Below are 24,379 nucleotides of genomic sequence, written 5' to 3'. Positions count from 1 at the left end.
TTTTTCTCTTCATGTCCAGGTTCAATTAATTTTGTTCTCAACATCTTAATTTTTGTGCTGAATGCTCATATCCTCTCTCTTTTTACCCTCCACTTTTACTATTAGTTTAATGCCCACTTAACTATTCTAGTCAGCCAGTCTCCAAGAAAATGTATCCTCCTTCTACTGAGGCAGAGGCCATCCAAGCTATACATCTGCCTCTCACTATAGAAGGTGTACCGGTTTTCCACAAAATCAAAACCCTCCTCCCTACAACATTTAGCAAGCCAGAATCTGGTATCTTCTATTTTCCTTTTTTTGTTTGTTTTTGTGTTTGTACAGCATCTAGCACCGGAGGCTTTTAGGCACGGCAATCATACAAATAATTAATAAGGCAGTGCCACGTACTACTTAACTTTTATTAATAATTTAGTGACCCCTTCATTGCACTTGCTTAAGGCTTTCGAAAGTTGAGGTGGGGAAGAGAAGAGAGATTCCAAAACAAAAAACTTGTTTCAAAAAGCAGTTGTAGTTGCTAAGTAAGAACAATGTTATGTCATTTACAAAACATGAGCATTTAATGGTAAAGTCTAGTTAAGTATATCCTAAATCTTACACTCATCACGTAAACATACATATTATTCTTATCAAATATAATTAATTTTCATTGCTTGCTATAGTTTAGTATTAGGTAATCATGCATGCTTATTTGACAGCTTCAATGTGGACATCTCAGCATGATTTAAAGTTATTAAAAATAAAATAAAAAGTAAGAGTGTATAGGCATAAATGGCAGTCCCTAAGCAAGACATCCAAGATGAGGTTTTTATCTGTGAATGTCTCCTGTTAGCTCTCTTTAGTAAAGACCCTTAGTATTATACCTGGGTAATTTACGTTAGTTAGATCAACAGGAAAATAAGAAATACTTTCTTGAGTTATAAATCCCTATTTGCATCCATTAAAAACAGTGCCGACTTTTCAACCACAATATGCAACAAGAGGAAGTGAAATGCTAAATCAGCTGCATGTGGGCCAGCTTAAAACTGCAGAAACAAAAAAGGAAAGCAATAGTCTGGATATATATCTATAGGGCTGACGAACCTCGCCAAACAAACTATTGCACCATTAAAATGTTTTTGCTCATTGAAAGCACACCCTGCTACCTTGTGGTTGGTCAACCCAAGAGAAGTGAGCTTTGGATTACTCCTTTTCCATTTAAGGGAGCATATGGTTCCACGCTATGTTATTTTGGGAAATAAGAGTGGCATCTTGTTTAGTCTCCAGGCTGTAGGACAGATCATGGCTGCCCCCACAGCTGTCTGTTTTGTGTGTGCAAAGGAAAAAAGCTCCTCTGAAATGTGAAGCCCCAGTACAATTTACATAAGATTGCAGCTGCCATGGAAAAGCTGGGCTCAATGCCAAACTGTTCTCCATATTACAAAATCCCTCTAGCACTAGTAGCTTCCAAAGCAAACAACTGAGAAGTACCTGGAGGCATCAACCCGTTGAAACAGCAGGGCCTAGAGCAGGGGTGGGCAAACTTTTTGGCCCAAGGGCCACATTGGGATTGCAAAACTGTATGGAGGGCCAGGTAGGGAAGGCTGTGGCTCCCCAAACAGCCTGGCCCCCATCCCCTATCTGCCCCCTCCCACTTCCCACCCCCCTCAGAACCCCTGACCCATCCAACCCCCCCTGCTCCTTGTCCCCTAACCACCCCCTCCTGGGACCCCCTGCCCCTAACCACCCCCCAAGACTCCACCCCCATCCAACCCCCCTGCTCCCAGTCCCCTGACTGCCCCGACCCCTATCCACACCCCTGCCCCCTGACAGGCCCCCTGGGACTCCCACGCTTATGCAACCCCCCTGTTCCTCATCCCCTGATGGCCCCCCCCCAAACCACCCCATCCAACTGCCCCCTGTCCCCTGACTGCCCTCTGGGACCCCCCACTCCTTATCCAACCCCCCGGCCCCCTTACCATGCTGCTCAGAGCAACATGTTTGGCAGCCGCGACGCCTGGACGGAGCTAGACACGCTGCCGCTCTGCTCCGCAGGACCGCGCAACCCCGCTACCCAGAGCGCTGCCCGTCTGGCTGCGGGGTGGGGGGACAGCAGGGGCGGGGCCGGGGGCTAGCTTCCCCGGCCGGAGCTCAAGGGCCGGGCAGGACGGTCCCGCGGGCTGTAGTTTGCCCACCTCTGGCCTAGAGGGATCTGACCCAACAGGTTTTTGCTTTAGAAAGGACTTTAATCAAGAACACATCACCGCTTTGTGGAAGACTGTTTGATTTCTGGAGTCACTCCTTGGGCCAGCAGGGCAGTGAGCATTGTGTAAAGTGACATTCAGCTACTGGGGCCTAGTCTGTGCAGAGATTTTGAGACAATTCTCCCACCCTTGATCTAGCACAGGTACTAGCAAGGATCTAAAGTGTAATGTAGGCTGGCCACAGACATATATACTGCCATGTTATCTGACCTACTCTGAGCAATGTTTGATGACATGGTTATTTGTCTATACTAGCATTCACACCATTGCTAGAACTGTTGGAGTTGGACTGATGCCAGATTAATAGTGGAAGACACCTAAATTATCAATGTAGACACAGCCTGGGAGGCAGTTTGAAGATAGATCTGCAACCAAGAGGTGGGAGGAAGTGGTAAATGAGTCTAGTTTCTTTGGTTTAGTATTGATGGGCAGTTAAAAGGTTAAAGTCTGCAACATTCGAGGAAGATCAGAAACTCTAATTGTACCTCCAAAGATTATCTATATATTTTAGGTAATGATAAAGACCAAAGCCTTTGGTTGGAGAAAGTATTTGAAAATAATAAAATACCTAGTGCTCCAGTTATTATCAGCTATATGCATCACTTTTGAATTCCAGGGTCAAAGGGCTGTCAGCAGCTTGCCTACAGTCCCCTCTTCTAAAATGAGGGAGCTGTAGCTAATGGGAAGGCGATTGGACTATCCAGTCCAGAAGCAGCAAGGGTTAAAAATGTCCTAGCCACTGATGCTACCAGATCTTGGACTCAGGACGCTTTTTCACATTTGTTGTATTGACACTGGTGGCTGGTCCACCTTTACATCACCCCTCTCCTATCACTGTGACCCTTCAGCTGCCCATCCTCACTATCTCTTATCTATTGTGTTTCTTATTAATTTTCCCTTCCTCCTTTTCCATTTCCACCTCCCTCTCACTCAGCTTCCCTTTAGGCACTCCTGTCTCTCACTCCTGCAACTTCTCCTTTCTACCACTCCCCTCTCACACTTTAACCCCAAGTGCTCAGACACAAACTCCTAACTTTTGTAATATAAATTAAACAGTTTAAAACACATCTTCAAAGATATGCATCCGAAGAAGTGGGCTGTAGCCCACGAAAGCTTATGCTCTAATAAATTTGTTAGTCTCTAAGGTGCCACAAGTACTCCTGTTCTATCTTCAAAGAAGACAACATTAAATTCATTAAGATGGTTGCAATACTTCCTATGCAATCATACAATCTTGCTATTACAACCCTCTCTCATTCTCCATACCCTTGTTCTTCATCTTTAGTCAAATTATAAGCACTTCAGGGCAGGACTCATGTGTTTTTGTGTGTTAGGAAGGCAATTTACCACACTTTTGGGTGCTGTGAAACAAATAAGTAATGAGTTATGAGAAACTAAAACAATCATAAAAATAGATAATTGTTCAAACCTTAGTAATGGTATATGTTTATAAGCAGAAGGAGGACTCCCTTTGATGTTGAGAGAGCTGTGAAGTGAAAAGCCTTATTACCTCAGCAGTATTCCCAGGTTCATCTAGGAACATTTTAGAAATCACTTTTTTAAATTATCAGAATTATTTAATTTTTTAAAATCCTACCTTTATTTGAACACCAGACACTCTTGTTGCAATAAAAAAGCTTCAGGCATTAAATATATTTTGATTGGCTGAGCTCTTAAGTAATTGATAATGGGGAAAGGTGGTGAAATACTGTCTTTGCAGTTCAGTTGACTGTTTACATGGTTCAGCAAGTTAATCAGTCAGACAATAGCATGTGAGTGATTTATTTTTATTTAGATAAATCACTTGATGTCACCAGTGGTCAATTATTTAACATTCCAGAGAATAGGGTAAACAAAGAGCTGTTCTGTTGATCCAGGTTATAAATGTTGCCTTTCATAATGGATTTGTAACTACACTAGCAGTCTATTGATATAGAAGTCTCCTAGGGAGACAAAATGTTCTCTATATCAAGATTCATAGATTCATAGATTCTAGGACTGGAAGGGACCTCGAGAGGTCATCGAGTCCAGTCCCCTGCCCGCATGGCAGGACCAAATACTGTCTAGACCATCCCTGATAGACATTTATCTAACCTACTCTTAAATATCTCCAGAGATGGAGATTCCACAACCTCCCTAGGCAATTTATTCCAGTGTTTAACCACCCTGACAGTTAGGAACTTTTTCCTAATGTCCAACCTCGACCTCCCTTGCTGCAGTTTAAGCCCATTGCTTCTTGTTCTATCCTCAGAGGCTAAGGTGAACAAGTTTTCTCCCTCCTCCTTATGACACCCTTTTAGATACCTGAAAACTGCTATCATGTCCCCTCTCAGTCTTCTCTTTTCCAAACTAAACAAACCCAATTCTTTCAGCCTTCCTTCATAGGTCATGTTCTCAAGACCTTTAATCATTCTTGTTGCTCTTCTCTGGACCCTTTCCAATTTCTCCACATCTTTCTTGAAATGCGGTGCCCAGAACTGGACACAATACTCCAGCTGAGGCCTAACCAGAGCAGAGTAGAGCGGAAGAATGACTTCTCGTGTCTTGCTCACAACACACCTGTTAATACATCCCAGAATCACGTTTGCTTTTTTTGCAACAGCATCACACTGTTGACTCATATTTAGCTTGTGGTCCACTATAACCCCTAGATCCCTTTATGCTGTACTCCTTCCTAGACAGTCTCTTCCCATTCTGTATGTGTGAAACTGATTTTTTCTTCCTAAGTGGAGCACTTTGCATTTGTCTTTGTTAAACTTCATCCTGTTTAACTCAGACCATTTCTCCAATTTGTCCAGATCATTTTGAATTATGACCCTGTCCTCCAAAGCAGTTGCAATCCCTCCCAGTTTGGTATCATCCGCAAACTTAATAATCGTACTTTCTATACCAATATCTAAGTCGTTAATGAAGATATTGAACAGAGCCGGTCCCAAAACAGACGTCATCTAAAAGATGTCTCTATTAACTGGATTTGTTTTATTTTATATCCAATTAACAAAATGAAATTGGTTCCCAAAAAGTGTATGTTAAACCAGATATTTTCTGTTAACGTACCTGTGATTAAGTGAATTTTTTTTTAACTGTAAAATTCAAAATACTTGGAACAGAGAGTCCTGTGGCACCTTTAAGACTAACAGATGTATTGGATCATAAGCTTTCGTGGGTGAATGCCCACTTCGTCGGATGCATGCATGCACCCACGAAAGCTTATGCTTCAATACATCTGTTAGTTTTAAAGGTGCCACAGGACTCTCAGTCTGGATCTGTAAAAAGCAACAAACACGGCTACCCCTCTGATACTTCAAAATTCTTGGTTTCCAAACTAGGACAGAGGGCTGGTTTCTGGAGTTGCAGGCAAAAATACAGGTTTCTTCCAACCTCTTGTCTTTAATTCAGCAGCAGTTTCAGTTTATTCCCCTCCACCCCCCAGTGTTTGACAATTATTTTCTATGGGCTTGAAATATGCACTCACGATGAGGAAGAAGCTTTTCAGGATGAGTGCCATCAATTTCTGCAAAATCTATGCTAGTTTAATAACAAAATTTCAAGATCTTGACCTCCCCTCCCATCGAAGACTAGTTTGATCTGCATCTTTCTCCAAGAATATATTGCAGGCAATCAAAACCTGTGCACATGCTTTGGGACTTGGTCCAAATTAGTGCATGACTTGAAGAGGACAGTTTGAGTTCTTACAGTTTGAAACCACTTTTCAAATTTGACCTGAGGGTAAACTAAGTGCAGTGCTGTTTTCCTAAATCTGCCAACAGACACATGAAGTATCTACTGCTGCTCAGAGCTTTCCAACCTGCAACAAAATGAAAATTGATCAGCCTTCTCCATTTTCACTGCTGCTGTTCAGATCCTTTTTGGAAAATATTCCAGTTTTGTGAAACTGACAAGAATCAATTCAATTTTGCTACAGTGCTCTGAGTTGAACCACAGTAGAGGCAGGCGCTGGAACTATTCACTGAGGAGCAGGACCTACAAGAGAGAGTTGGGAAAAGGGTAGAGTAGCTGAGGCACCTCTCTGAAGAAAACAAGAAGCCCTGGGTTTGAAGGAAGGACACAGGCATGTATAGAGAGTGAGAATGTGCACTTTCTCCCTTCTGACAGTCAGAGGGTTTGCGAGGGGAGGCCTTCCAATTTATCACTCTTGCTAGCCAAAGACTTTTACAAAATATGGGGCAAACTGAGCAGGGTCCCAGGACAAGATTTCTAGTACACCTCTACCCCGATATAACGCTGTCCTCGGGAGCCAAAAAATCTTACCGCGTTATAGGTGAAACCACATTATATCGAACTTGCTTTGATCCGCCGGAGCGCGCAGCCCCGCCCCCCCGGAGCGCTGCTTTACCGCGTTATATTTGAATTCATGTTATATTGGGTCGCGTTATATCGGGGTAGAGGTGTATATTTCCCTATCCCAGCAGTTCAGGGGGGCAGGGATTGCTTCTCAGTTTGGTTTTGCCCCAGGCAGTGAGGTCTCAAATATTTCACTGTCTAATAAAACTTCCAAGCCCTATGTATGGGAGCATGGGTGGATGTAAAAGAGGAGAGATTGATGGGATACATTAGAAAAGAGAAGTGCAGCATGTAAAAAGATATTGGAGAAGAAAGGAGAAACATGAAATATCAGGTAGGAGTCAGAGTCCACAACTTAACAAAAGGGAAAGAAAGAGAGCTATAGGAGGAATGGAGAAAGAGAGAGAAGGAAAAGAGGAAATAGACTATTGACTAACATTTTTGAAAATAGGAGCCAGAAATTAGACTCCTACGTGTCAGTGGACTGGGTCATAGGCAGTTAGGCCTAGTGGTCAGAGTCCAAGTGCCAGGGGCAAGACAGAGTTGAAGTCAGGAATCAGAGTCGAGGGTCAGGACCGAAGTCAGAGCCCGAATGCCAGAGCCAGAGGTTGAGGTGGAGTCAGAGTCAGAGCTGGATAACCAGGAGTCAGGGACGGCAGAAGCAGAGCTGGTTCTGAGGCAGGAGTAAGGCTGAGTGCAGAACAGGGTCTGGGCTGGAGATGTGTAGGAGCAGGAGCAGCCTCAGAGAGACTAGCTTATGGAGGCAGAGTCCCATGGGCATGTGCGTTGAGCATCCAGCGAGTAGCTGCTGCTGCTAGGTTTAAGAGCTTGCCTGCTGGCTTCCTCAGCCAGTCAGGCAAGTGGTCCATCAGGCAGCCTGGCTCATTAGGGTGTCAGGAGTACTGAGCAGGTGCGGCTGAGGGCCTTACTCCTGACACCAAGTCCATATATAGGTGCCTTAGTTATGGGATTTTCAAAAATGCTTAAGTGAATTAGGAGCACAAATCCCATTGACTTTACATGAACATAGGAGCCTAAATTTAGACTTCTTTTTTTAATCAAAATTTTGGCTGCTCAAGACTACATAAAATAGTGGGTGAAACCAGGAAGGGAAAGAAGGTCTAGCAAAAGCACGATACTGAAGTAAGTAAAACTGGTCAAAAAGAACCCTGCTAATATACACCTCTACCCCGATATAACGCTGTCCTTGGGAGGCAAAAAATCTTACCGCATTATAGGTGAAACCGTGTTATATCGAACTTGCTTTGATCCGCCGGAGCGCGCAGCCCTGCTCCCACGGAGCGCTGCTTTACCGCGTTATATCCAAATTCGTGTTGTATTGGGTCGCATTATATCGGGGTAGAGGTGTATTATAATTACTCAATTAACATCACTGGTATATCTCAACAATTTTGTTTTGCAGTATTTGAGCAGCTCTATTGCTTGTTACCTCCTGTTCACCAAATAATATTAAATGAATTATGATGACATTTGAATACATTCAACAAATATTTTTTCTGCTGTTTGGCCAACCCAAGTTAGATTTGTAAAATTTATTAAATACAAAATTGATTGTCAATTAAGTACAGTAAAAATAAACAGTATACAATTTTTGTATTAATTTAAACGTCAGGGAGGATGGTGTTGGGTGGGCATGGTAGCACCAATATTTTTCACCCTGGGTAGTAGGCTTAATCCTCAGGCCAGTAGGTGTCAGGTAAGTTTCTTCAAACCTTGTACTTTCTACTTCATTACCTGATAATTATAAGGAATGAGTGTCAGTTCCTCCCCCAGCTCCCGATAGAAGTTAATACATCTCATGCATTTCTAGGATCTCTTTTATTGGGAACGGTATATAAAAGATGAAAATCCTTTGTAAGGAAAAGATTAATTTACTGGAACATCTCCAAAAAACATTTAGTGATGTAATGGATTATTGTATTAGCATAGCTTTTCACCTCTAGAGACTAGGTTTCAAATATAGTTTGAGCCACAGCTGCAAATAATTTTGGTAGACTCTAGTCCTCATTTTTCCAGTGCACAAACCACCATGCAGTTCAGTATATTTTAGCACAGTTAGCAGTCTACTGTGCTGAAAGCCCATGACCACTCCAATCAGTAGAACAGATTAAATTACTTGGACTGGGTGTTGTGAAGGTGTGTGGGTGATAGTTGTTTTATAAAAGCCTGTATATGTCCACTGAAATGTGTACTTTTAAAAATGATACAGTCCATTGAGATGCAACATCTCATTCACAGTGATCCCTTATCAAACAGCAATGATTAATTACATCAAGCACTCCATACTATAGGGTAGTATGATTAGAGAAAATTGACTTTTGTTTTTACTTGGTTTCTAAAGTATTTTTCTTATTTAAACTTTTAGGACCCTTCAAAGTTTTGCAAGAAAGCTGGAGAAATTGCAACAGTTGAATTCCGTGCTGAGGAAGACATACAAGGAGAAACAAGTCCTGTATCTAAGAAGTTTTCTCCACTACCCACTGAAATGACAGATTATATAAAGTCAGCTCCTCCTACTCTTGTTGGTAGCCGTGATCCTGACTTGAAGGATAGAGCACAAATTAATGGAGCAACAACAGTAACAGAAAAATTGGCTCAACTTATTGCAATTTGCCCCCCCTCAAAGTCTTCCAAAACAAAGCAGAAGAAGCCAGGAACTGGAACTCCATCTGGGTTGGTTAAAAACTCTGGGAAGAAGCTACCAGGAACTGGAACTGCAGCTGGACTGGTTAACAAGGACTTAGTAAAGAAATTGCCAGGAACTAGCATTGCTGCTGGATTGGTTAACAAGGACTCAGGGAAGAAGCCACTGGGGACTGGCACTGCAGCCATATTGGTTAACAAAGACTCTGGGAAGAAGCCACCAGGGATTGGCTCTTTAGCTGGATTAATTAACAAGGACTCTGGAAAGAGGCCACCAGGGATTGGCACTCCATCTGGATTAATTAACAAGGACTCTGGGAAGAAGCAGCCAGTGACTAACTCTGTGGCTGGATTAGTTAATAAGGACTCTGTGAAGAAACCACCAGGGATTGGCAACCCAACAGGATTGATTAACAAGGAGTTGGTCAAGAAGTCATTGGGGATTGGCACCCCAGTGGGATTGGTTAACAAGGAGTCGGGGAAGAAGCTGCTGGGGATTGGTACCCCAGTGGGATTGGTAAACAAGGAGTCAGGGAAGAAGCTGCTGGGGATTAGCACCCCAGCAGGATTGATTAACAAAGACTCTGGGAAGAAGCTGCTAGGTATTGGCACCCCAGTGGGACTGGTTAACAAGGACTCTGGGAAGAAACTGCCGGGGATTGGCACTTCAGCAGGATTGATGAACAAGGACTCTGGAAGTCTGAAAGCTGATTCTTTCAGTCCTGCCTCGGAGCCCTTCAAGCTTTCTTGCAGTACAAACCTCAATAATCTTGAAAGCCATGAGACAACAGAATTATTGAAAGATAATATCAGCAGTAAAACTTTTGAGAAACATATGATAAGACAGAATAAAGACAATATCTTGGAAAAGATTTCATTTCGAAAAGAGGTTGCTGGTATAGACAAAGAAATATTGAATGAAGGAACCTGTATTCAGCAGGACAGTTTCCAATCCAATGAAAAGGGGACTTATGAAACATCTAAGCATGAAAAGCAGCTTCCAGTATATTGCACTTCACCAGACTTCAGAACAGGAGGAGCTTCAGATGTATCAACAGCAAAGTCCCCATTTAGTGCTGTTGGAGAGGGAAACCTCCCATCACCCTCACCCACAGTGTCTGTTACTACCTTAAACAGGAGCCCCACAGCAACTTCCTCTCAGTTAGCTTCAAATCCATCACATATAAGTACCACCACAACAGATGTCTTAGAAGGAATTTCTGAGCAGATTGGGAAGACTCAGTTTTCTTCGGATAGTACACTTCTGAACCTGAACAGGTCATTGAATCACAGTCTGAGCACTGATTTTAAAGGTTTGGATAAAGAATTAAATTATTCAAAAGCCACACACACAGACACCACAAAAACTAGTCCCTCCATAGGGAAAAAAACCAGTCTGGCAACTGAATCAAATGTTCATGCTACCGTCACCTCTTCAGTGGTTAGCTTCACAAGTTTGTTTAATACCAAACAGTTTCTAAAGATTGGTGCAATAACTGCATCAGGGAAACCTTGCCAAGGAGCTGAGGACCTGAGTGCTACTCAGTCAAAATCTTTAAAGAAAAGAAAAGGAAGGAAACCACGATGGACTAAAGTGGTGTCTAGAAACATATGTCAGCCTCCAAAGGGTCTAGAATTAGAAAGGTCAGAGCTTTTTAAAAACATTTCATGCACTGCATTATCAAACAGTGGTCTGGAGCAGGCTAAATTCTTGAAAAATATAGGGTCAACTTCATTTATAGAGCATGAATTTGTCAAACATCAGTTACCAAAACTGAGCAAATCTAGCAGCGGACAGTCTCTTGCTCTGTTAACCGAAGCTGATAAACAGACTCAAAAATTCTATAGTACTCACAAACAGCCCTCCAGTGTGTGTGTGTCAGGTGACATCTTACCAGAAATTTATAAGCCCAAAAGAGGAAGGCCTAAATCAAAGGAGATGCCCCAGCTGGAAGGTCCCCCAAAGAGAACCCTAAAAATTCCAGCATCAAAAGTCTTCTCAGTGCAGTCAAAGGAAGAGCAAGAGCCTCCTGTTCTGCAGCCAGAGATAGAAATTCCCTCCCTAAAACAAAACTTTACAGGACAGACTTTTCCGAAGAAGAGAGGGAGACCTAAAAGACAGATCAGATCAGCTGTTAAAATGAAACCACCTATTCTGTCTGTGGCATCTTTTGTTGCTACAGATAATTCAAACAAAATGGAATCTGAAAGTGATCAGCAATGTAGTGGGGATTTTTTTGAGAGGAAGGACCAGGTCAGAGGTCCAGAGGAAGCTCAGAAAACTATGTGTAGCATGAGAGATGTTGAGGTAGAATCAGATAGAAAAGTTACCAAGAGAAGTAATGGGCAATTAATGAAAACAATTATCCGAAAAATAAACAAAATGAAAACTTTGAAGCGAAAAAAGCTTTTGAATCAAATCCTCTCTAGCACAGTGGAGCCAAATAACAAAGGGAAAGTGCAATCAAAACTCCACAATACTGTGTCAACCCTTGCTGCCACTTTTGGTTCAAAATTAGGCCAGCAGATAAATGTCAGCAAGAAAGGAACTATTTACATAGGAAAGAGGAGAGGTAGGAAACCTAAAGCTGTCCTAAATGGAATTTTAACTAGTAATTCTGCCAGTTTAACTGTTCTTGAGAATACTACCCAGCAAACAGCGGGGACAATTCTGGGACAAGTACTTCCTCCTTTGCTGCCTTCAGCAGCTAATAATTCAGAGGTTCTTCCATCTCCGGTGTGCTCTCAGTCTTCTGCAGCAAGTGGGGGACAGAGCCCTGTCAGCAGTGATGCAGGATTTGTTGAGCCCAGTTCAGTGCCATATTTACATCTACACTCCAGACAAGGAAGTGTAGTTCAAACCCTTGCAATGAAAAAGGCCTCCAAGGGAAGGAGGAGATTATCTCCTCCTACTTTATTGCCGAACTCTCCTTCTCACTTAAGTGAACTGACATCTCTGAAGGAAGCCACTCCTTCACCAATTAGTGAGTCTCACAGTGATGAGACAGTTCCCAGTGACAGTGGAATAGGAACAGATAATAACAGTACTTCAGACCGAGCAGAGAAACTCTGTGGGCAGAAGAAGAAAAGACATTCATTTGAGCATGTTTCCCTCATTTCCCCTGAAACCTCAACAGTTTTAAGTAGCCTAAAAGAAAAACATAAACATAAATGTAAGCGCAGGGGTCATGATTACCTCAGCTACGATAAAATGAAAAGACAGAAGCGAAAAAGGAAAAAGAAATATCCTCAGCTCCGAGGTAGGCAAGACCCTGATTTCCTTGCTGAGTTAGAGGAACTAATAAGTCGTTTGAGTGAAATTAGAATAACCCACAGAAGTCATCATTTTATACCCCGAGACCTACTGCCTACTATTTTTAGGATAAACTTCAATAGCTTCTATACTCATCCAACATTTCCTTTAGATCCTTTGCACTACATTCGAAAACCTGATTTAAAGAAGAAGAGAGGCAGACCCCCCAAGATGCGGGAGGCTATGGCAGAAATGCCTTTCATGCATAGTCTTAGTTTTCCTCTTTCCAGTACTGGATTCTATCCCTCTTATGGCATGCCTTATTCTCCTTCTCCCCTTGCAGCTACTCCAATAGGATTAGGTTATTATGGAAGGTATCCTCCAACTCTTTATCCTCCACCACCTTCTCCTTCTTTTACTACCCCATTGCCACCACCTTCTTACATGCATACAGGCCATTTGCTTCTTAATCCCGCCAAATACCACAAGAAGAAGCATAAGCTTCTACGTCAAGAAGCCTTCCTCACAACTAGCAGGACTCCACTCCTCTCTATGAGCACCTACCCCAGTGTTCCACCTGAAATGGCTTATGGCTGGATGCTTGAACATAAACACAGACATCGTCATAAACATAGAGAACATCGTTCTTCAGAGCAACCACAGGTTTCCATGGACACTATAACAGCTAACAGCTCTTCCAGAACAGTCCTGGAATCCTTGAAGCGCTACAGATTTGGGAAGGAGGCTGTTGGTGAGAGATATAAACATAAAGAGAAACACAGATGTCATATGTCTTGTCCACACCTTTCACCTTCAAAGGGTTTGCTAAGCAGAGAGGAACAGTGGGTCAGGAGAGAGCCTTCAGAGTCTAATTCATTAGCATTGGGATTACAGACACCATTACAGATAGACTGTTCTGAAAACTCTGCAGGTCTGTCCTTGGGAGGATTTACCCCTAGCTCTGAGCCAGCTACCAGTGATGAACACACAAATCTTTTCACAAGTGCAATAGGCAGCTGCAGAGTCACTAACTCTACCAGCACTAGTGGACGTAAAAAGTTAACTGACGGCCCTGGACTCTTCAGTGCACAGGAGGCTTCACTCAGCCGACCTCTCAGAAAGGACCCATTGCCTTCTATTGAAAAGGCACTACAGTCACTATCAGGTAGGAGAGCTTTTTATGCTACCTCCCTTCTCATTGATGGTATTACTATATTATTGTATTCCATATCTAATAAGATAATTTTAAAAGGTTGGGTGGTAAAAGTTATATTAGCTTATAAAATTTTTCCTATATTAGGAAACTACCAGTATAATGGAGTTCTGAAATGCTGTTTTTCACTTTGAGCATCTCCACTATATTGGAATACTGTCCTGTACAGTACTGATACAGTGTATTCTACTGTCTTATACATAGAGACACTATCAAGATTACCTAAGTGGAATTTCACACAATCCTTTATTATTGTTCTGCTGTAACAATACTATCATTATGATTAAGGATGCACTTTCATTATAAGCTTCTATTTTTGAGCACTTTTAACTTTCTGGGGAAATTGTTCTTTGGATTGAAATTTCTCATGCTTCCAGTCTAAAGGTGAAGCGTGTTGTTTTGTGTGTGTGTGTGTATGTTTAATGTGGTAAAATTTTATTTAGCTGGTTTTGAATTAGCCAGTAATGCACTTTTTTTCTCCCATGCTGTAAGAAAATGTTCAAATTTTTCTTTACTCTTAAAAACTCAGTTCAGTTTTTAAAGTATGGTAATGGTCATAAAAGTAACTATATAAAATTAGCACCTTTTTGTACAACAGAACCTTTACCCTTTTGTGTTTGTAAATCATATCTACTTGCTTAACCAAATAAAATATTTTTTTCTATTTTACTCTCCATGCTACTATAAAGTCAATGCAGTTATGGGAGAGTCAGCTGGATTCTTTAATACTCTGTGCATCAACAGAATTGTTAACTAAATTCCAATTGCAGAATCTTTATTACTGGTGACTAGGCAGTTGATGTGCTTTGACTGCTGCTTATCATAATAAACTCTCGGTTACTTTGTGCTTTCAGCTGTTTTTTGTATCCACCTGTTGTGTCTCATATTATATTTAGGCTTTGTCTACACTGGACTTCTGTTGGTAAAACTTTTGCCATTCAGGGGTGTGATTAAAAACACCCCCTGAACGACAAAAGTTTTACTGACAAAAAGCGCCGGAGTGAACAGTACTTTGTCGGCAGGAGAGCTCTCCTGCCGACAAAGCTACTGCCTCTCGTTGGGGGTGGAATTTTTTTGTCAACGGGAGAGCTCTCTCCCGCTGACAAAGAGCGACTATACTGCGCATCTTTTAGCGGTATGGCTGTAGCAGCACAGCTGTATCACTAAAAGATGCATAGTGTAGACATAGCCTTAAATTGTAAACTCTTTGGGACAGGGACTTTCCTTTGGTCACATGTTTATAGTGCTTACTACAGTGCAGCCTAGATGCCTGATTGGGGCCTCTAGACGCTACTGCAAAATAATAACAGTAATATGGTGGTGATGCATGAGCCAGGAAGAATACATCTTAATCTTCAGTCTCCCTGGCCACTTGATTACAGACCTAAAAGTCGCAATATTACAACCAAAAAACTTCAAAAACAGACTCCAACGAGAGACTGCTGAATTGGAATTAATTTGCAAATTGGACACCATTAAATTAGGCTTGAATAAAGACTGGGAGTGGGTGGGCCATTACATAAAGTGAAACTATTTCCCCATGCTTATTTCTCCCCCGCCCCCCCAGTTCCTCACATCTCCTTGTCAGTTGCTGGAAATGGGCCATTTTCATTACCACTACAAACAGTTCTTTTTCTCTCCTGCTGATAATAGCTCACCTTAACTGATCACTCTCCTTATAGTGTATATAGTAACCCCATTGTTTCATGTTCTCTGTGTGTGTGTGTGTGTGTGTGTATATATATATATATATATCTATATCTTCCTACTGTATTTTCCACTACATGCATCCGATGAAGTGGGCTGTAGCCCACGAAAGCTTATGCTCAAATAAATTGGTTAGTCTCTAAGGAGCCACAAGTACTCCTGTTCTTTTTGCGGATACAGACTAACACGGCTGCTACTCTGAAATCTTAATATTAATATTCCAGGTTGGTTTACATAATTGATAAGTTATCTAACTATCTTTTTACTTATAACTTGAGCGAAGTTGAAGTGAAAGCTAACATGAGACAATAAACAGAGAATCCCAGGATGGCATTTTTACTGAATTACAGTTCAGAATATACATACACTCTATAATTTTCAAACCTGTTTACAATGGTATTGTAGCCGTGTTGGTCCCAGGATATGAGAGAGACAAAGTAGGTAAGGTGATATCTTTTGGGGGGCCAACTTTTGTTGGTGGAAGATACAAATTTTCTAACTACAGGTTTGGGGGGGGGAAATCAGAATGTCTGAGCTAAACACAAGTTGAGACAGATAGTTAAGCATAAGTGGTAACATATTGTAGGTCACTTGAGATGGTGTGGGCAATAAGGGTTAGTTAATGCAAAAGAGATTTGAAGTGAGCCATTAAGGGATAACAGGCAGATGTGTGTTACAGATCATTGTAATGAGCCATGAAACCAGGGTCCCCATTAAGTCCATGGTTTTTAGTGTACAGCAGCATTATGAACTTAAGTTCCCAGAGTTAGGCTTTGAAGGTGTTGTTGTGCAGGCTTGCTTTGAGGATGAATATTGAAAGATCAGATATGGAGTGATCACTTTGTGAAAAGTTTTTGTCTACAGATGATATTTTCTGTCTTCTTATCTGTCCCTTTCCTAATGGTTCCTAACATTGTTAGCATTTTTGACTGCCACTGCACATTGAGAAGATGTTTTCAGAGAACTATCCACAATAACTCCAAAATCTCTCTTAAGTGGTAACTGCTAATTTAGACCCCATCATTTTGTATGTATAGTTGGGATTATTTTTCAAATGTCCATTGCTTTGCATTTATTAACATTGAATTTCTTCTGCCATTTTGTTGTCCAGTCATCCAGTTTTGAGAGTTAGCTTTAGACTTAATTGTTATGAGTAATCTAGTATTGTCTGCAAACTTTGCCACCTCACTGTTTACCCCTTTTTCCAGATTATTTATGAATATGTTTAAGAGCACAGGTCCCAGTACAGAGCCTTGGAGGAACCTCGCTATTTACCGTTCTCCACTATGGAAAACTGACCATTTATACTTAACCTTTGTTTCCTATCTTTTAACTAGTTACTGATCCATTAGAGGACCTTTCCTCTCAGCCCATGACTGCCTACTTTGCTTAAGAGCCTTTGGTGTAGGACCTTGTCAAAGACTTTCTGAAAGTCCAAGTACACTGTGTCGACTGGATCACCCTTGTCCACATGTTTGTTGACCCCCTCAAATAATGTTAATAGGTTGGTGAGTTGATGTAGGTGAGGTGATTGGTGATGTAGATGCACGCACATACACAGATTGGATGTACCACCTTTGATGGTAAAGCAGTGGTCAGTATGTATGTTTGTTGACCACATATCTGTAAATGTAACTTGTAAAGAAGATAACCTCAAGTTAAACTCCTTATTATCTCTAATCTGGAGAAAACGTAGAAGCACAAAAACAAGAGATATCTCATCTTCAGGTGCTGGAGTAGAAAGCACCTTGTTTTCCAGTACTGGACAGAAAACAGAGACCAGTTATATTAGCTAGAGCAACCTTTCAAGTTTTCCAACAAGAAACTACTCAAACAGACATTCTTTTTGAAGCTGCTTGTAAACATCTCAAGCTGCCAAGGGCTCCAGTGTGTTCTAAACTTCTGTCTCGAAGGTAAAAATGGAAAACTAATACAAAGGATCCATTTGATTGGTCTCGCCAAATCCAGGATCCACTTAAAGCTACAACCATCGCTAATCAGCTGCCTGAAAAGTAAATGAATATCACAGCTTTAGATGTAGCAGTAAAGACCATTATAAATAGTGTAAGTAATTGGGCCCTTACAGCACAATTATGAACTGATGTATTGAAAGAGATTCCCTCTTGAAGGAGTCCTGGAGAATGCAGTTAGGCCCAAGTAGCATATAGTCAGCCTGAAATATTGCCTATGGGCAGCAGGAAGTGGCAAATTAGACTTCTCATGGATTTCAGTAATAGAAAGTTGGCTTTCATATGAAGAAAGGCATCAACAGGTACAGCATGTAAAGAAATAGAGTAGTGATTAATCATAACTTAGTTAAATATTTACTACACAAGTAGATATATAACACATGTTGGGCTAGTGACCTTAAGGTTTTTTAAATTGTCAGTGGGACTATTTCTTTTATACCTCCTCCTGTAAAAGACAGTTGCCTTAGTTATCATGAGTAAAATGATATAGGTCTCCCTAGAAGTGACAAACTATATTAGTTAATATATATGATTATATTATATATATAATTACATATATTAAAACTATATTAGTTTTTAAAAACTTATTTTAATGACTTTATAGCTTTTCTATACATAAAAATATCATAACTTCAAAATCTGGTATATCTTGCCCTTCTAGAGCTATAAAAGTGTTGTGTGTCCCACTGGAAAGGGAAGATTTTCATCTTTCCAGTAATATAAAGCTCTCATTTCTAGCTCTGCTGGGACAAAAATATTAGCTCTTATACCCATCACAACTTCAGGACTGAATATTGTCCATTATGGGACTTGGGAGGGTGGAGTGGGGATTCCACATTTAGAAGGAAAAAAACTAGTCATTTGTTTGGCAGGTTGGAATTTTTAAAATGGTGGTTGTTTGAAGCTGCTCAGAAGCTTGGAATGTTAGGATAAAGAAAGTTTCTATGCAGTGGTACACGCTTCTGTACAATTAGTGAAAGAGACAGTGCACTTAAGGAGTCCTGCTTACTTTCACATATGATATGTTGAAAAAGTAATATGTGATCCCTATAATAAAAGACTTCATTGTAATACATATATATGGGGGGCAGAGTTAAGGTTGCACAGGCAACTTTAATATTGTTGATTCTTGTCTTTTGAATACTGTGCTATGCAGTATAGAAGTGCTTCTTTTTCTTCCTTCAGCAAGGAACAAAATTGTGGTAATTAAAAAAAAATGAAAAGGTAGCAAATGGAGTCTTAGGCTAGCAAAAGTCAAAGCTCATTGCATAGATGTGTCTCATCATTGGTTCTTAAGTCGTGGAAAGTAATTTTTAAAGAAAGGGCAATAGAAATATGACTGTGAGTGTTTCATGCCAATGATAGGGGATATTTTTAGTGCTCACTGGGTTGCTGTCTTGCAGAAATTATATTAGGATTAGCTGTTCATCTCTGTGTTTGTTTAAAAAGTATATCTGAGTAAATTATATTAGTTGTTTGAAGCACATGTTTGTGTTATGACCCAGTGATCCAATTTAACCCATGTAAAATGCTAGATACCATGATGATTGGTAGTGTATTCACGTGTAATCATAATAATTGTGACTTTCCTATCTCTATATTTCAGATTATTAAAAATATTTTAGTTACATAAGAACTAAACTTATGTAGCTCTTCCTGCTATTTATGAAGAAAGCTCCAAAATGCTAAATCATCAAGGGGTTAAGTTTGAATATGAGAAGTAGAAAACTAGTTGTGGTAGTTAGTGCAGTTCTGGGAATTTCCTGAGAAATTCCATTATGGTGAATGATCTGACTTGGGTTTTATGAGAAACAGTCTAATTAGAGGAAAAGTAGAGACATTTTAGGTTAAAACCTGCTGGTGCAGGCTCTGAATCACCCTCCCTCTTGTAGTGCATATAATTGGTGAGTCAGATGAAATGTATTGCTTTCAGTAAGTGTATTTCCCACAATTGGAACCAGCTGTTTTTATTGTTTAACCAGCTTTTAGCTCAGCATTCAGCTCATTCACAAGAAGCTTCTAGTGCTGCGTATCAGCAGTGTGAGACAGCAAAGGCCTTAAGAACTGCATCTAGGAACAAGTTCCATAATAAGAGTTTTATGAAAAGATCAGTGTCAGTTTCATGTTTGCTTTTGCCTTTTTTACCATCACACGAGAATGATTCTGAAACGCCAAGTATTCATAAAAAGTTCAGATTTGTATACACTTTAGAGACAATAAGGTGGAAGGAAGGGAAAACCTCTGGTACAGTAAAGTGAGTTCATTTTATTAAAGCAGATGTAAATTATGTGCCATCATGGAGAAAAGATTGAATCAGAGCAGTTAAAATGACTGGTAGGAAGTGAGAGTAATAGTAGGGAATGCCTTCTAAAATTGTTGTAAATGGTCATTGGGGCCAACCACAATATTATATTTTAAACTGTCCACTCCATATGGTGTTCTTCCTGCTGGAATAGTCTTTTCATCAGTCACACAAGGTTTGTGTCTACCATTTGAAGCTATTAACAGGTATTTTCATCATTCTGGGATGTTACTGATACCATAAGTTTTACAGGATATCTAGTATCAGTGGCATCACAGATGCATGCATTCTGGGACAACTAGTAAACCAGGAAGTGTCAGGATTTCACAGAGAATAAAAAGAAATTTTCAAAAGGTAAGTTAAAGCTTTTTGTTATACACTGCGTTCTTTCTGTGGTGAGCAGAAACATTCAGCACATAAATCCATACTAACTCAAAAATCACCAGTCCTTTGCAGTTCACCTTTAAATGACAAGATTAGAATATGGCTTGGACAGTAAGGGTATGTCGCCACTGCAGTCAAACACCCACAGCTGGCCCATGTTATCTGATTCAGGCTTGTGGGACTTGGGCTACTGGGCTGTAAAATTGCGGTGTAAACACTCTGGCTGGAGCCTGGGCTCTTGGACCCTTTGTGGGGTATGCCATACCCTAAGGGTATGTCTACACTGCAGTATAAACGTTAGGGTTAGTAAAACTCAAGTTAGCAGACCTTGGGTTAATCTAGGACTTGAGTGTCTATACTAATTTGTAACCTCAGATTAGGAGTTGTTGAACCCTGGGTCCCAACTGGGTACTCAGTGACTACACTGTTTTGTGCGGGCCCCAAACCCAACCACCCATATCCCAAACTTCCTAGCACCTTTCCAAAATGGGGCCACTCTATTTCTTTGTTTGTGGTGCAGTGTGGGAAAACTTGACTGTCCACCAAACGTGACTATCCAGAGGACAAAGAAAGTGGGATTGTGGGATACTTTTGTTGGACTCCCAGAGCACATGTCCACACTACTAAGCAATAGGAATTGAATTCTGGATCCTGGCTTGACTCAGTCTTGGCCTTCAGCCCCGTGGGATCCTGCTACTCTGGGTCCAAGTCCTGGGTTAGCATGATTTGCATATAGAGAGAAGAGGGATTAGGCTTGACCCTGAGTTCAAACCATGGGCTTACATTGCAGTGTAGACATGCCCTAATTATTCAAGGCCCCAGTGTTCTCATTTCAGGGTATGTCTACACTGCAATTAGAAACCCACAGCTGGCCCATGCCAGCTGACTCGGGCTAAGGGGCTATTTAATTGTGTAGATGTTCAGGTTCAAGCTAAGATCAGGCTCTAGGACCCTGCAAAGTGGGAGGGTCCCAGAGCTCGGGCTGCAGCCCAAGCCTGCGCCACAATTAAACTGCCTCTTAGCCTGCGCCCTGTGAGTCTGTGTCAGCTGGCATGAGGATGTCTAACTGCAGTGTAGACATACCCTTAGTGATACCACTTGTGCATCGGTTCCTAACATCTAGGAATGCACTGCAATAAAGTTATGTAAGTAAGCCAAATGATTGTGCTTTGGGCTAACTTCCAGCAAGACATACATAGTCTCCTAGTGTTCCTTGTAGAGAGCCTCTGTAGGGTTACTTTGCATCATAGAAGAGCTAACAGCCCATCTGTTGTCTACTTGATACCTCACTGAAACTTTAGGATCCAGAAGAATATACTCATCCTTAGAACTCTGGCCTGAGATACTGAGGAAGAGTATATTTATAATGAGGGCCCCCAATCTCTTTTACCACAAGCGCCATCCCCTCCTTATTTCCCCATTTTGTTTTCAGCTCTCTAAAATAAGGTTTTCTCCTAATCTGTCCCAGTCTACCTTGCAATCTGATGACAGTTGGAAGACAAACATGCCCCTCTCAATGGGCAGAAAGGTTCATACTCTCTACCTGCTTGCACACACCTGCTGGCCTGCCTCTTTACAAAGAGCAAATTCTGGTCTCCTTGTCAGCTTCTTCATACTACCAGCTTCTGCTTTTGACAGTTGACCCTCCCCCCACCCCCCCCCCTGCTGTTTGTTTAGGAGTTTGGATTTGTCAGAAGAGTGAGGTGCCAAAAAGGTAAGGTAGGCCAGGCCAGAGGATGCATGAGTACAAGTCTAACTGGGATTCACAGTGGGCCTGAGACCAGGCCTAGCACCTTTTCATCAACACAGTTTTTCCCAGTGTTCTCCCTAATTCCTTAAGAAATTGACATCCAGCTGTGCATTTGATTTGTTAGTTTCCTAAATTGAACAGTCTGGTCACAGCTATTGTATTGCTCATATACCTCTTTTTTAAAAGTTCTGAATTTATCTCTTTTCTGGATATTATTTCAAGGCATAATGTTATTTAGAAAACTCATTTGTTCACAGTCTTTGTAGTTTGTTAAACATACTCTAATCTCATTTAGCCAGCTTTATGATTAATCTGTTCCTGGAAGAAAACTGCATCCAAAAGTACTTTCTCTATCTATTCAGCTAAAGGAGAATCTGCTTTTTCTATCAGGCCTAGTTATGTTTGAGGCCTGTAAGCCATAGTCTGGTGTATAAAACACACACATGTTCCGTATGGAAGCTGTTCCATACCCCTGGTCATTTTTGTTGCCCTTCTCTTCACCTTTTCCAATTCTAATATATCTTTTTTGAGATGAGGTCACCAGAACTGCAGGTAGTATTCAAAGTGTGGTCATACCGTGGATCTTGATAGTGGCATTATGGTATTTTCTGTCTTCTTATCTATCCCTTTCCTAATGGTTCCTAACATTGTTAGCTTTTTTGGCTGTCACTGCACATTGAGCAGATGTTTTCAGAGAACTATCTATGACAACGTCAAGATTTCTTTCGTGAGTGGTAATAACTATTTAGATCCCATCATTTTGTATGTATAGTTGCAGTTGTCTCCAGCAGTCATTCTCTTTGACGCTCAAAGAGTACTATTAACCTGGAAGAACAGGTGGAGGATTACTCTCTCTCTGTCCGTTCTGGAGTAGACTCTCTAGTTTCTCTAATGTAGGAACATATAGTTGCAATGTAGAAACATATAGATCTGGTCACTCACAAGGCATTTGGGCTGCACAAATTTCCCAAGGAAAAGTAGTCCATATTGGGTCACTATCCCAAAGTAGATCTCTCTGTGGTGTCAAATTCAAGTTGGGCTAATATTCTAGCTAATATTCCCCTATAGTTACTAGTGGCTCACAAAGACATCCCCTTGACAAAATGATTGACTCTTTCCTAAGAAAAAATTGGCTGTTCTTTCCTACTAGCAGTCACATGTATACGCTCTCTATGCCTAGAGGGTTAATGATCACATCATCTTCCCCCACGCACACCTAAGAGATGTAGACATAGGAATGCAAAAACCCTCAAGTGCCCACTGGCAGCATCTTTTTACAAGGACACCACTCAGAACAGTCTGAAAATCTTTACCACAAACATGGTATGCAACTCAGTGGCATATAAAGCTTTAAGGCCTTGTCCTTGTTGAGGAGAATTAGCAGAGAAGTTTAGTTTAATTTCTCTGCCCTTTAAGAGAGGTTAGCCATCTGGAGATATTTCACCTGTAACCCCGAAGAACTTGCCTAATAATGAAGTCCCCTCCTGTATCTCCCAAGAAAACCCAGGAACTTCTCCACTCGCAAGCATCCCAGATGTTATAATACAAGTTACTCTGATGATTGAAAACTTTCAGAGGCAAGACAGGAGATACGCATCTAGAAGAAGATCTCAGAAAGTAAAAAGTCTCTAAGTTTTGAATCAATCTCTTCTACCAGTTCTTAAGATTCTCTCATCCCCTGTTCCCAAAGATCTCACAAAACTGTGCAGCATTTGAGACACTTGTCTCTCACTTACTTACATAATGGTACTGGTTCCTATCCCTGATATAGGGCATAGTTTTAGAGGTCTACTGTCTTTATTTGCTTGTAGCCAAATGATCAGGCACTAAGGGGTAGATTCACAAAAGGATGTAGGTGCCTAACTCCCATTTTAGATGCCTAAATCCCAGAATCAGACCCCACTGAGATTCACAACCCCCGCCCCCCCCAGCTGCTCCCGAGCCCTGTAGATGTCTAAAAAACCCTTGCTGCCTAAATTTTAGCAGTAAAAATTCCCCTAGGCACCTATGTTTCTGCCTTTGAGCATGCACATTACAGCCCCATGCCAAGTGTCCAGACACCTAAGCCCCAGTGCAAAACACAAACTGAGAGAAGATAGGTGGTCCTCTGCCTAACTCAACCTGCAGGCTAGGGGGAAGAGGAGGAGGATGGCCTCCCTCATAACTTTTAGCCCAATGGCTAGGATACACATCTGGGATGTGGGAGACCCCTGGGTCAAGTCCCCACTCCACCTGAGAGGGAGTTTGTTTTTTTCCCAAGATAAATATATAGTGTGTGGATGCTAATGTGTTTGAGGGGGCTACTGCAGGAAAGCTAAGTCAAAGACATTTCCCACCCCCTCAGGTTTGCCATTGGAATGTGCCAATACCAGTTTTGGTTTTGTGCTGTACTCTTCAGGCTCACAATGGCACCAAGAGTTTTTACAAGGGTTATGGTGGTCATGGCCATCACCACAAGACAACATGTGCCAGTAGGACTATAGCTGATGACTAAGGCTACGTTTTAGTCACAGGTATTTTTAGTAAAAGTCACGGATAGGTCACAGGCCGTGAATTTTTGTTTACTGAAAGGATACAGTTATAGAGCCCAG

At 41.3% G+C, this 24,379-nt stretch overlaps 1 protein-coding gene across 2 annotated transcripts in view; it reads left to right on the top strand.

Moving 5' to 3' along the window:
• Positions 1 to 24,379, top strand: part of ASH1L (ASH1 like histone lysine methyltransferase) — a 149,144-nt gene that overhangs the window by 44,667 nt on the left and 80,098 nt on the right. For both annotated transcript variants that reach the window (XM_026658096.2, XM_026658097.2), the window contains exon 3: positions 8,932 to 13,627. In XM_026658096.2, the coding sequence (XP_026513881.1) occupies positions 8,932 to 13,627 (4,696 nt within the window). The remainder of the gene's footprint in view (positions 1 to 8,931; positions 13,628 to 24,379) is intronic.

The sequence above is a fragment of the Terrapene carolina genome, unplaced genomic scaffold (genome assembly GCF_002925995.2).
Source record: "Terrapene carolina triunguis isolate 2854851 unplaced genomic scaffold, T_m_triunguis-2.0 Scaffold397, whole genome shotgun sequence".
Classification (NCBI taxonomy): domain Eukaryota; kingdom Metazoa; phylum Chordata; order Testudines; family Emydidae; genus Terrapene; species Terrapene triunguis.
Note: the sequence above shows the minus strand (reverse complement) of the source record. Positions and strands in the feature narration are given on the sequence as shown.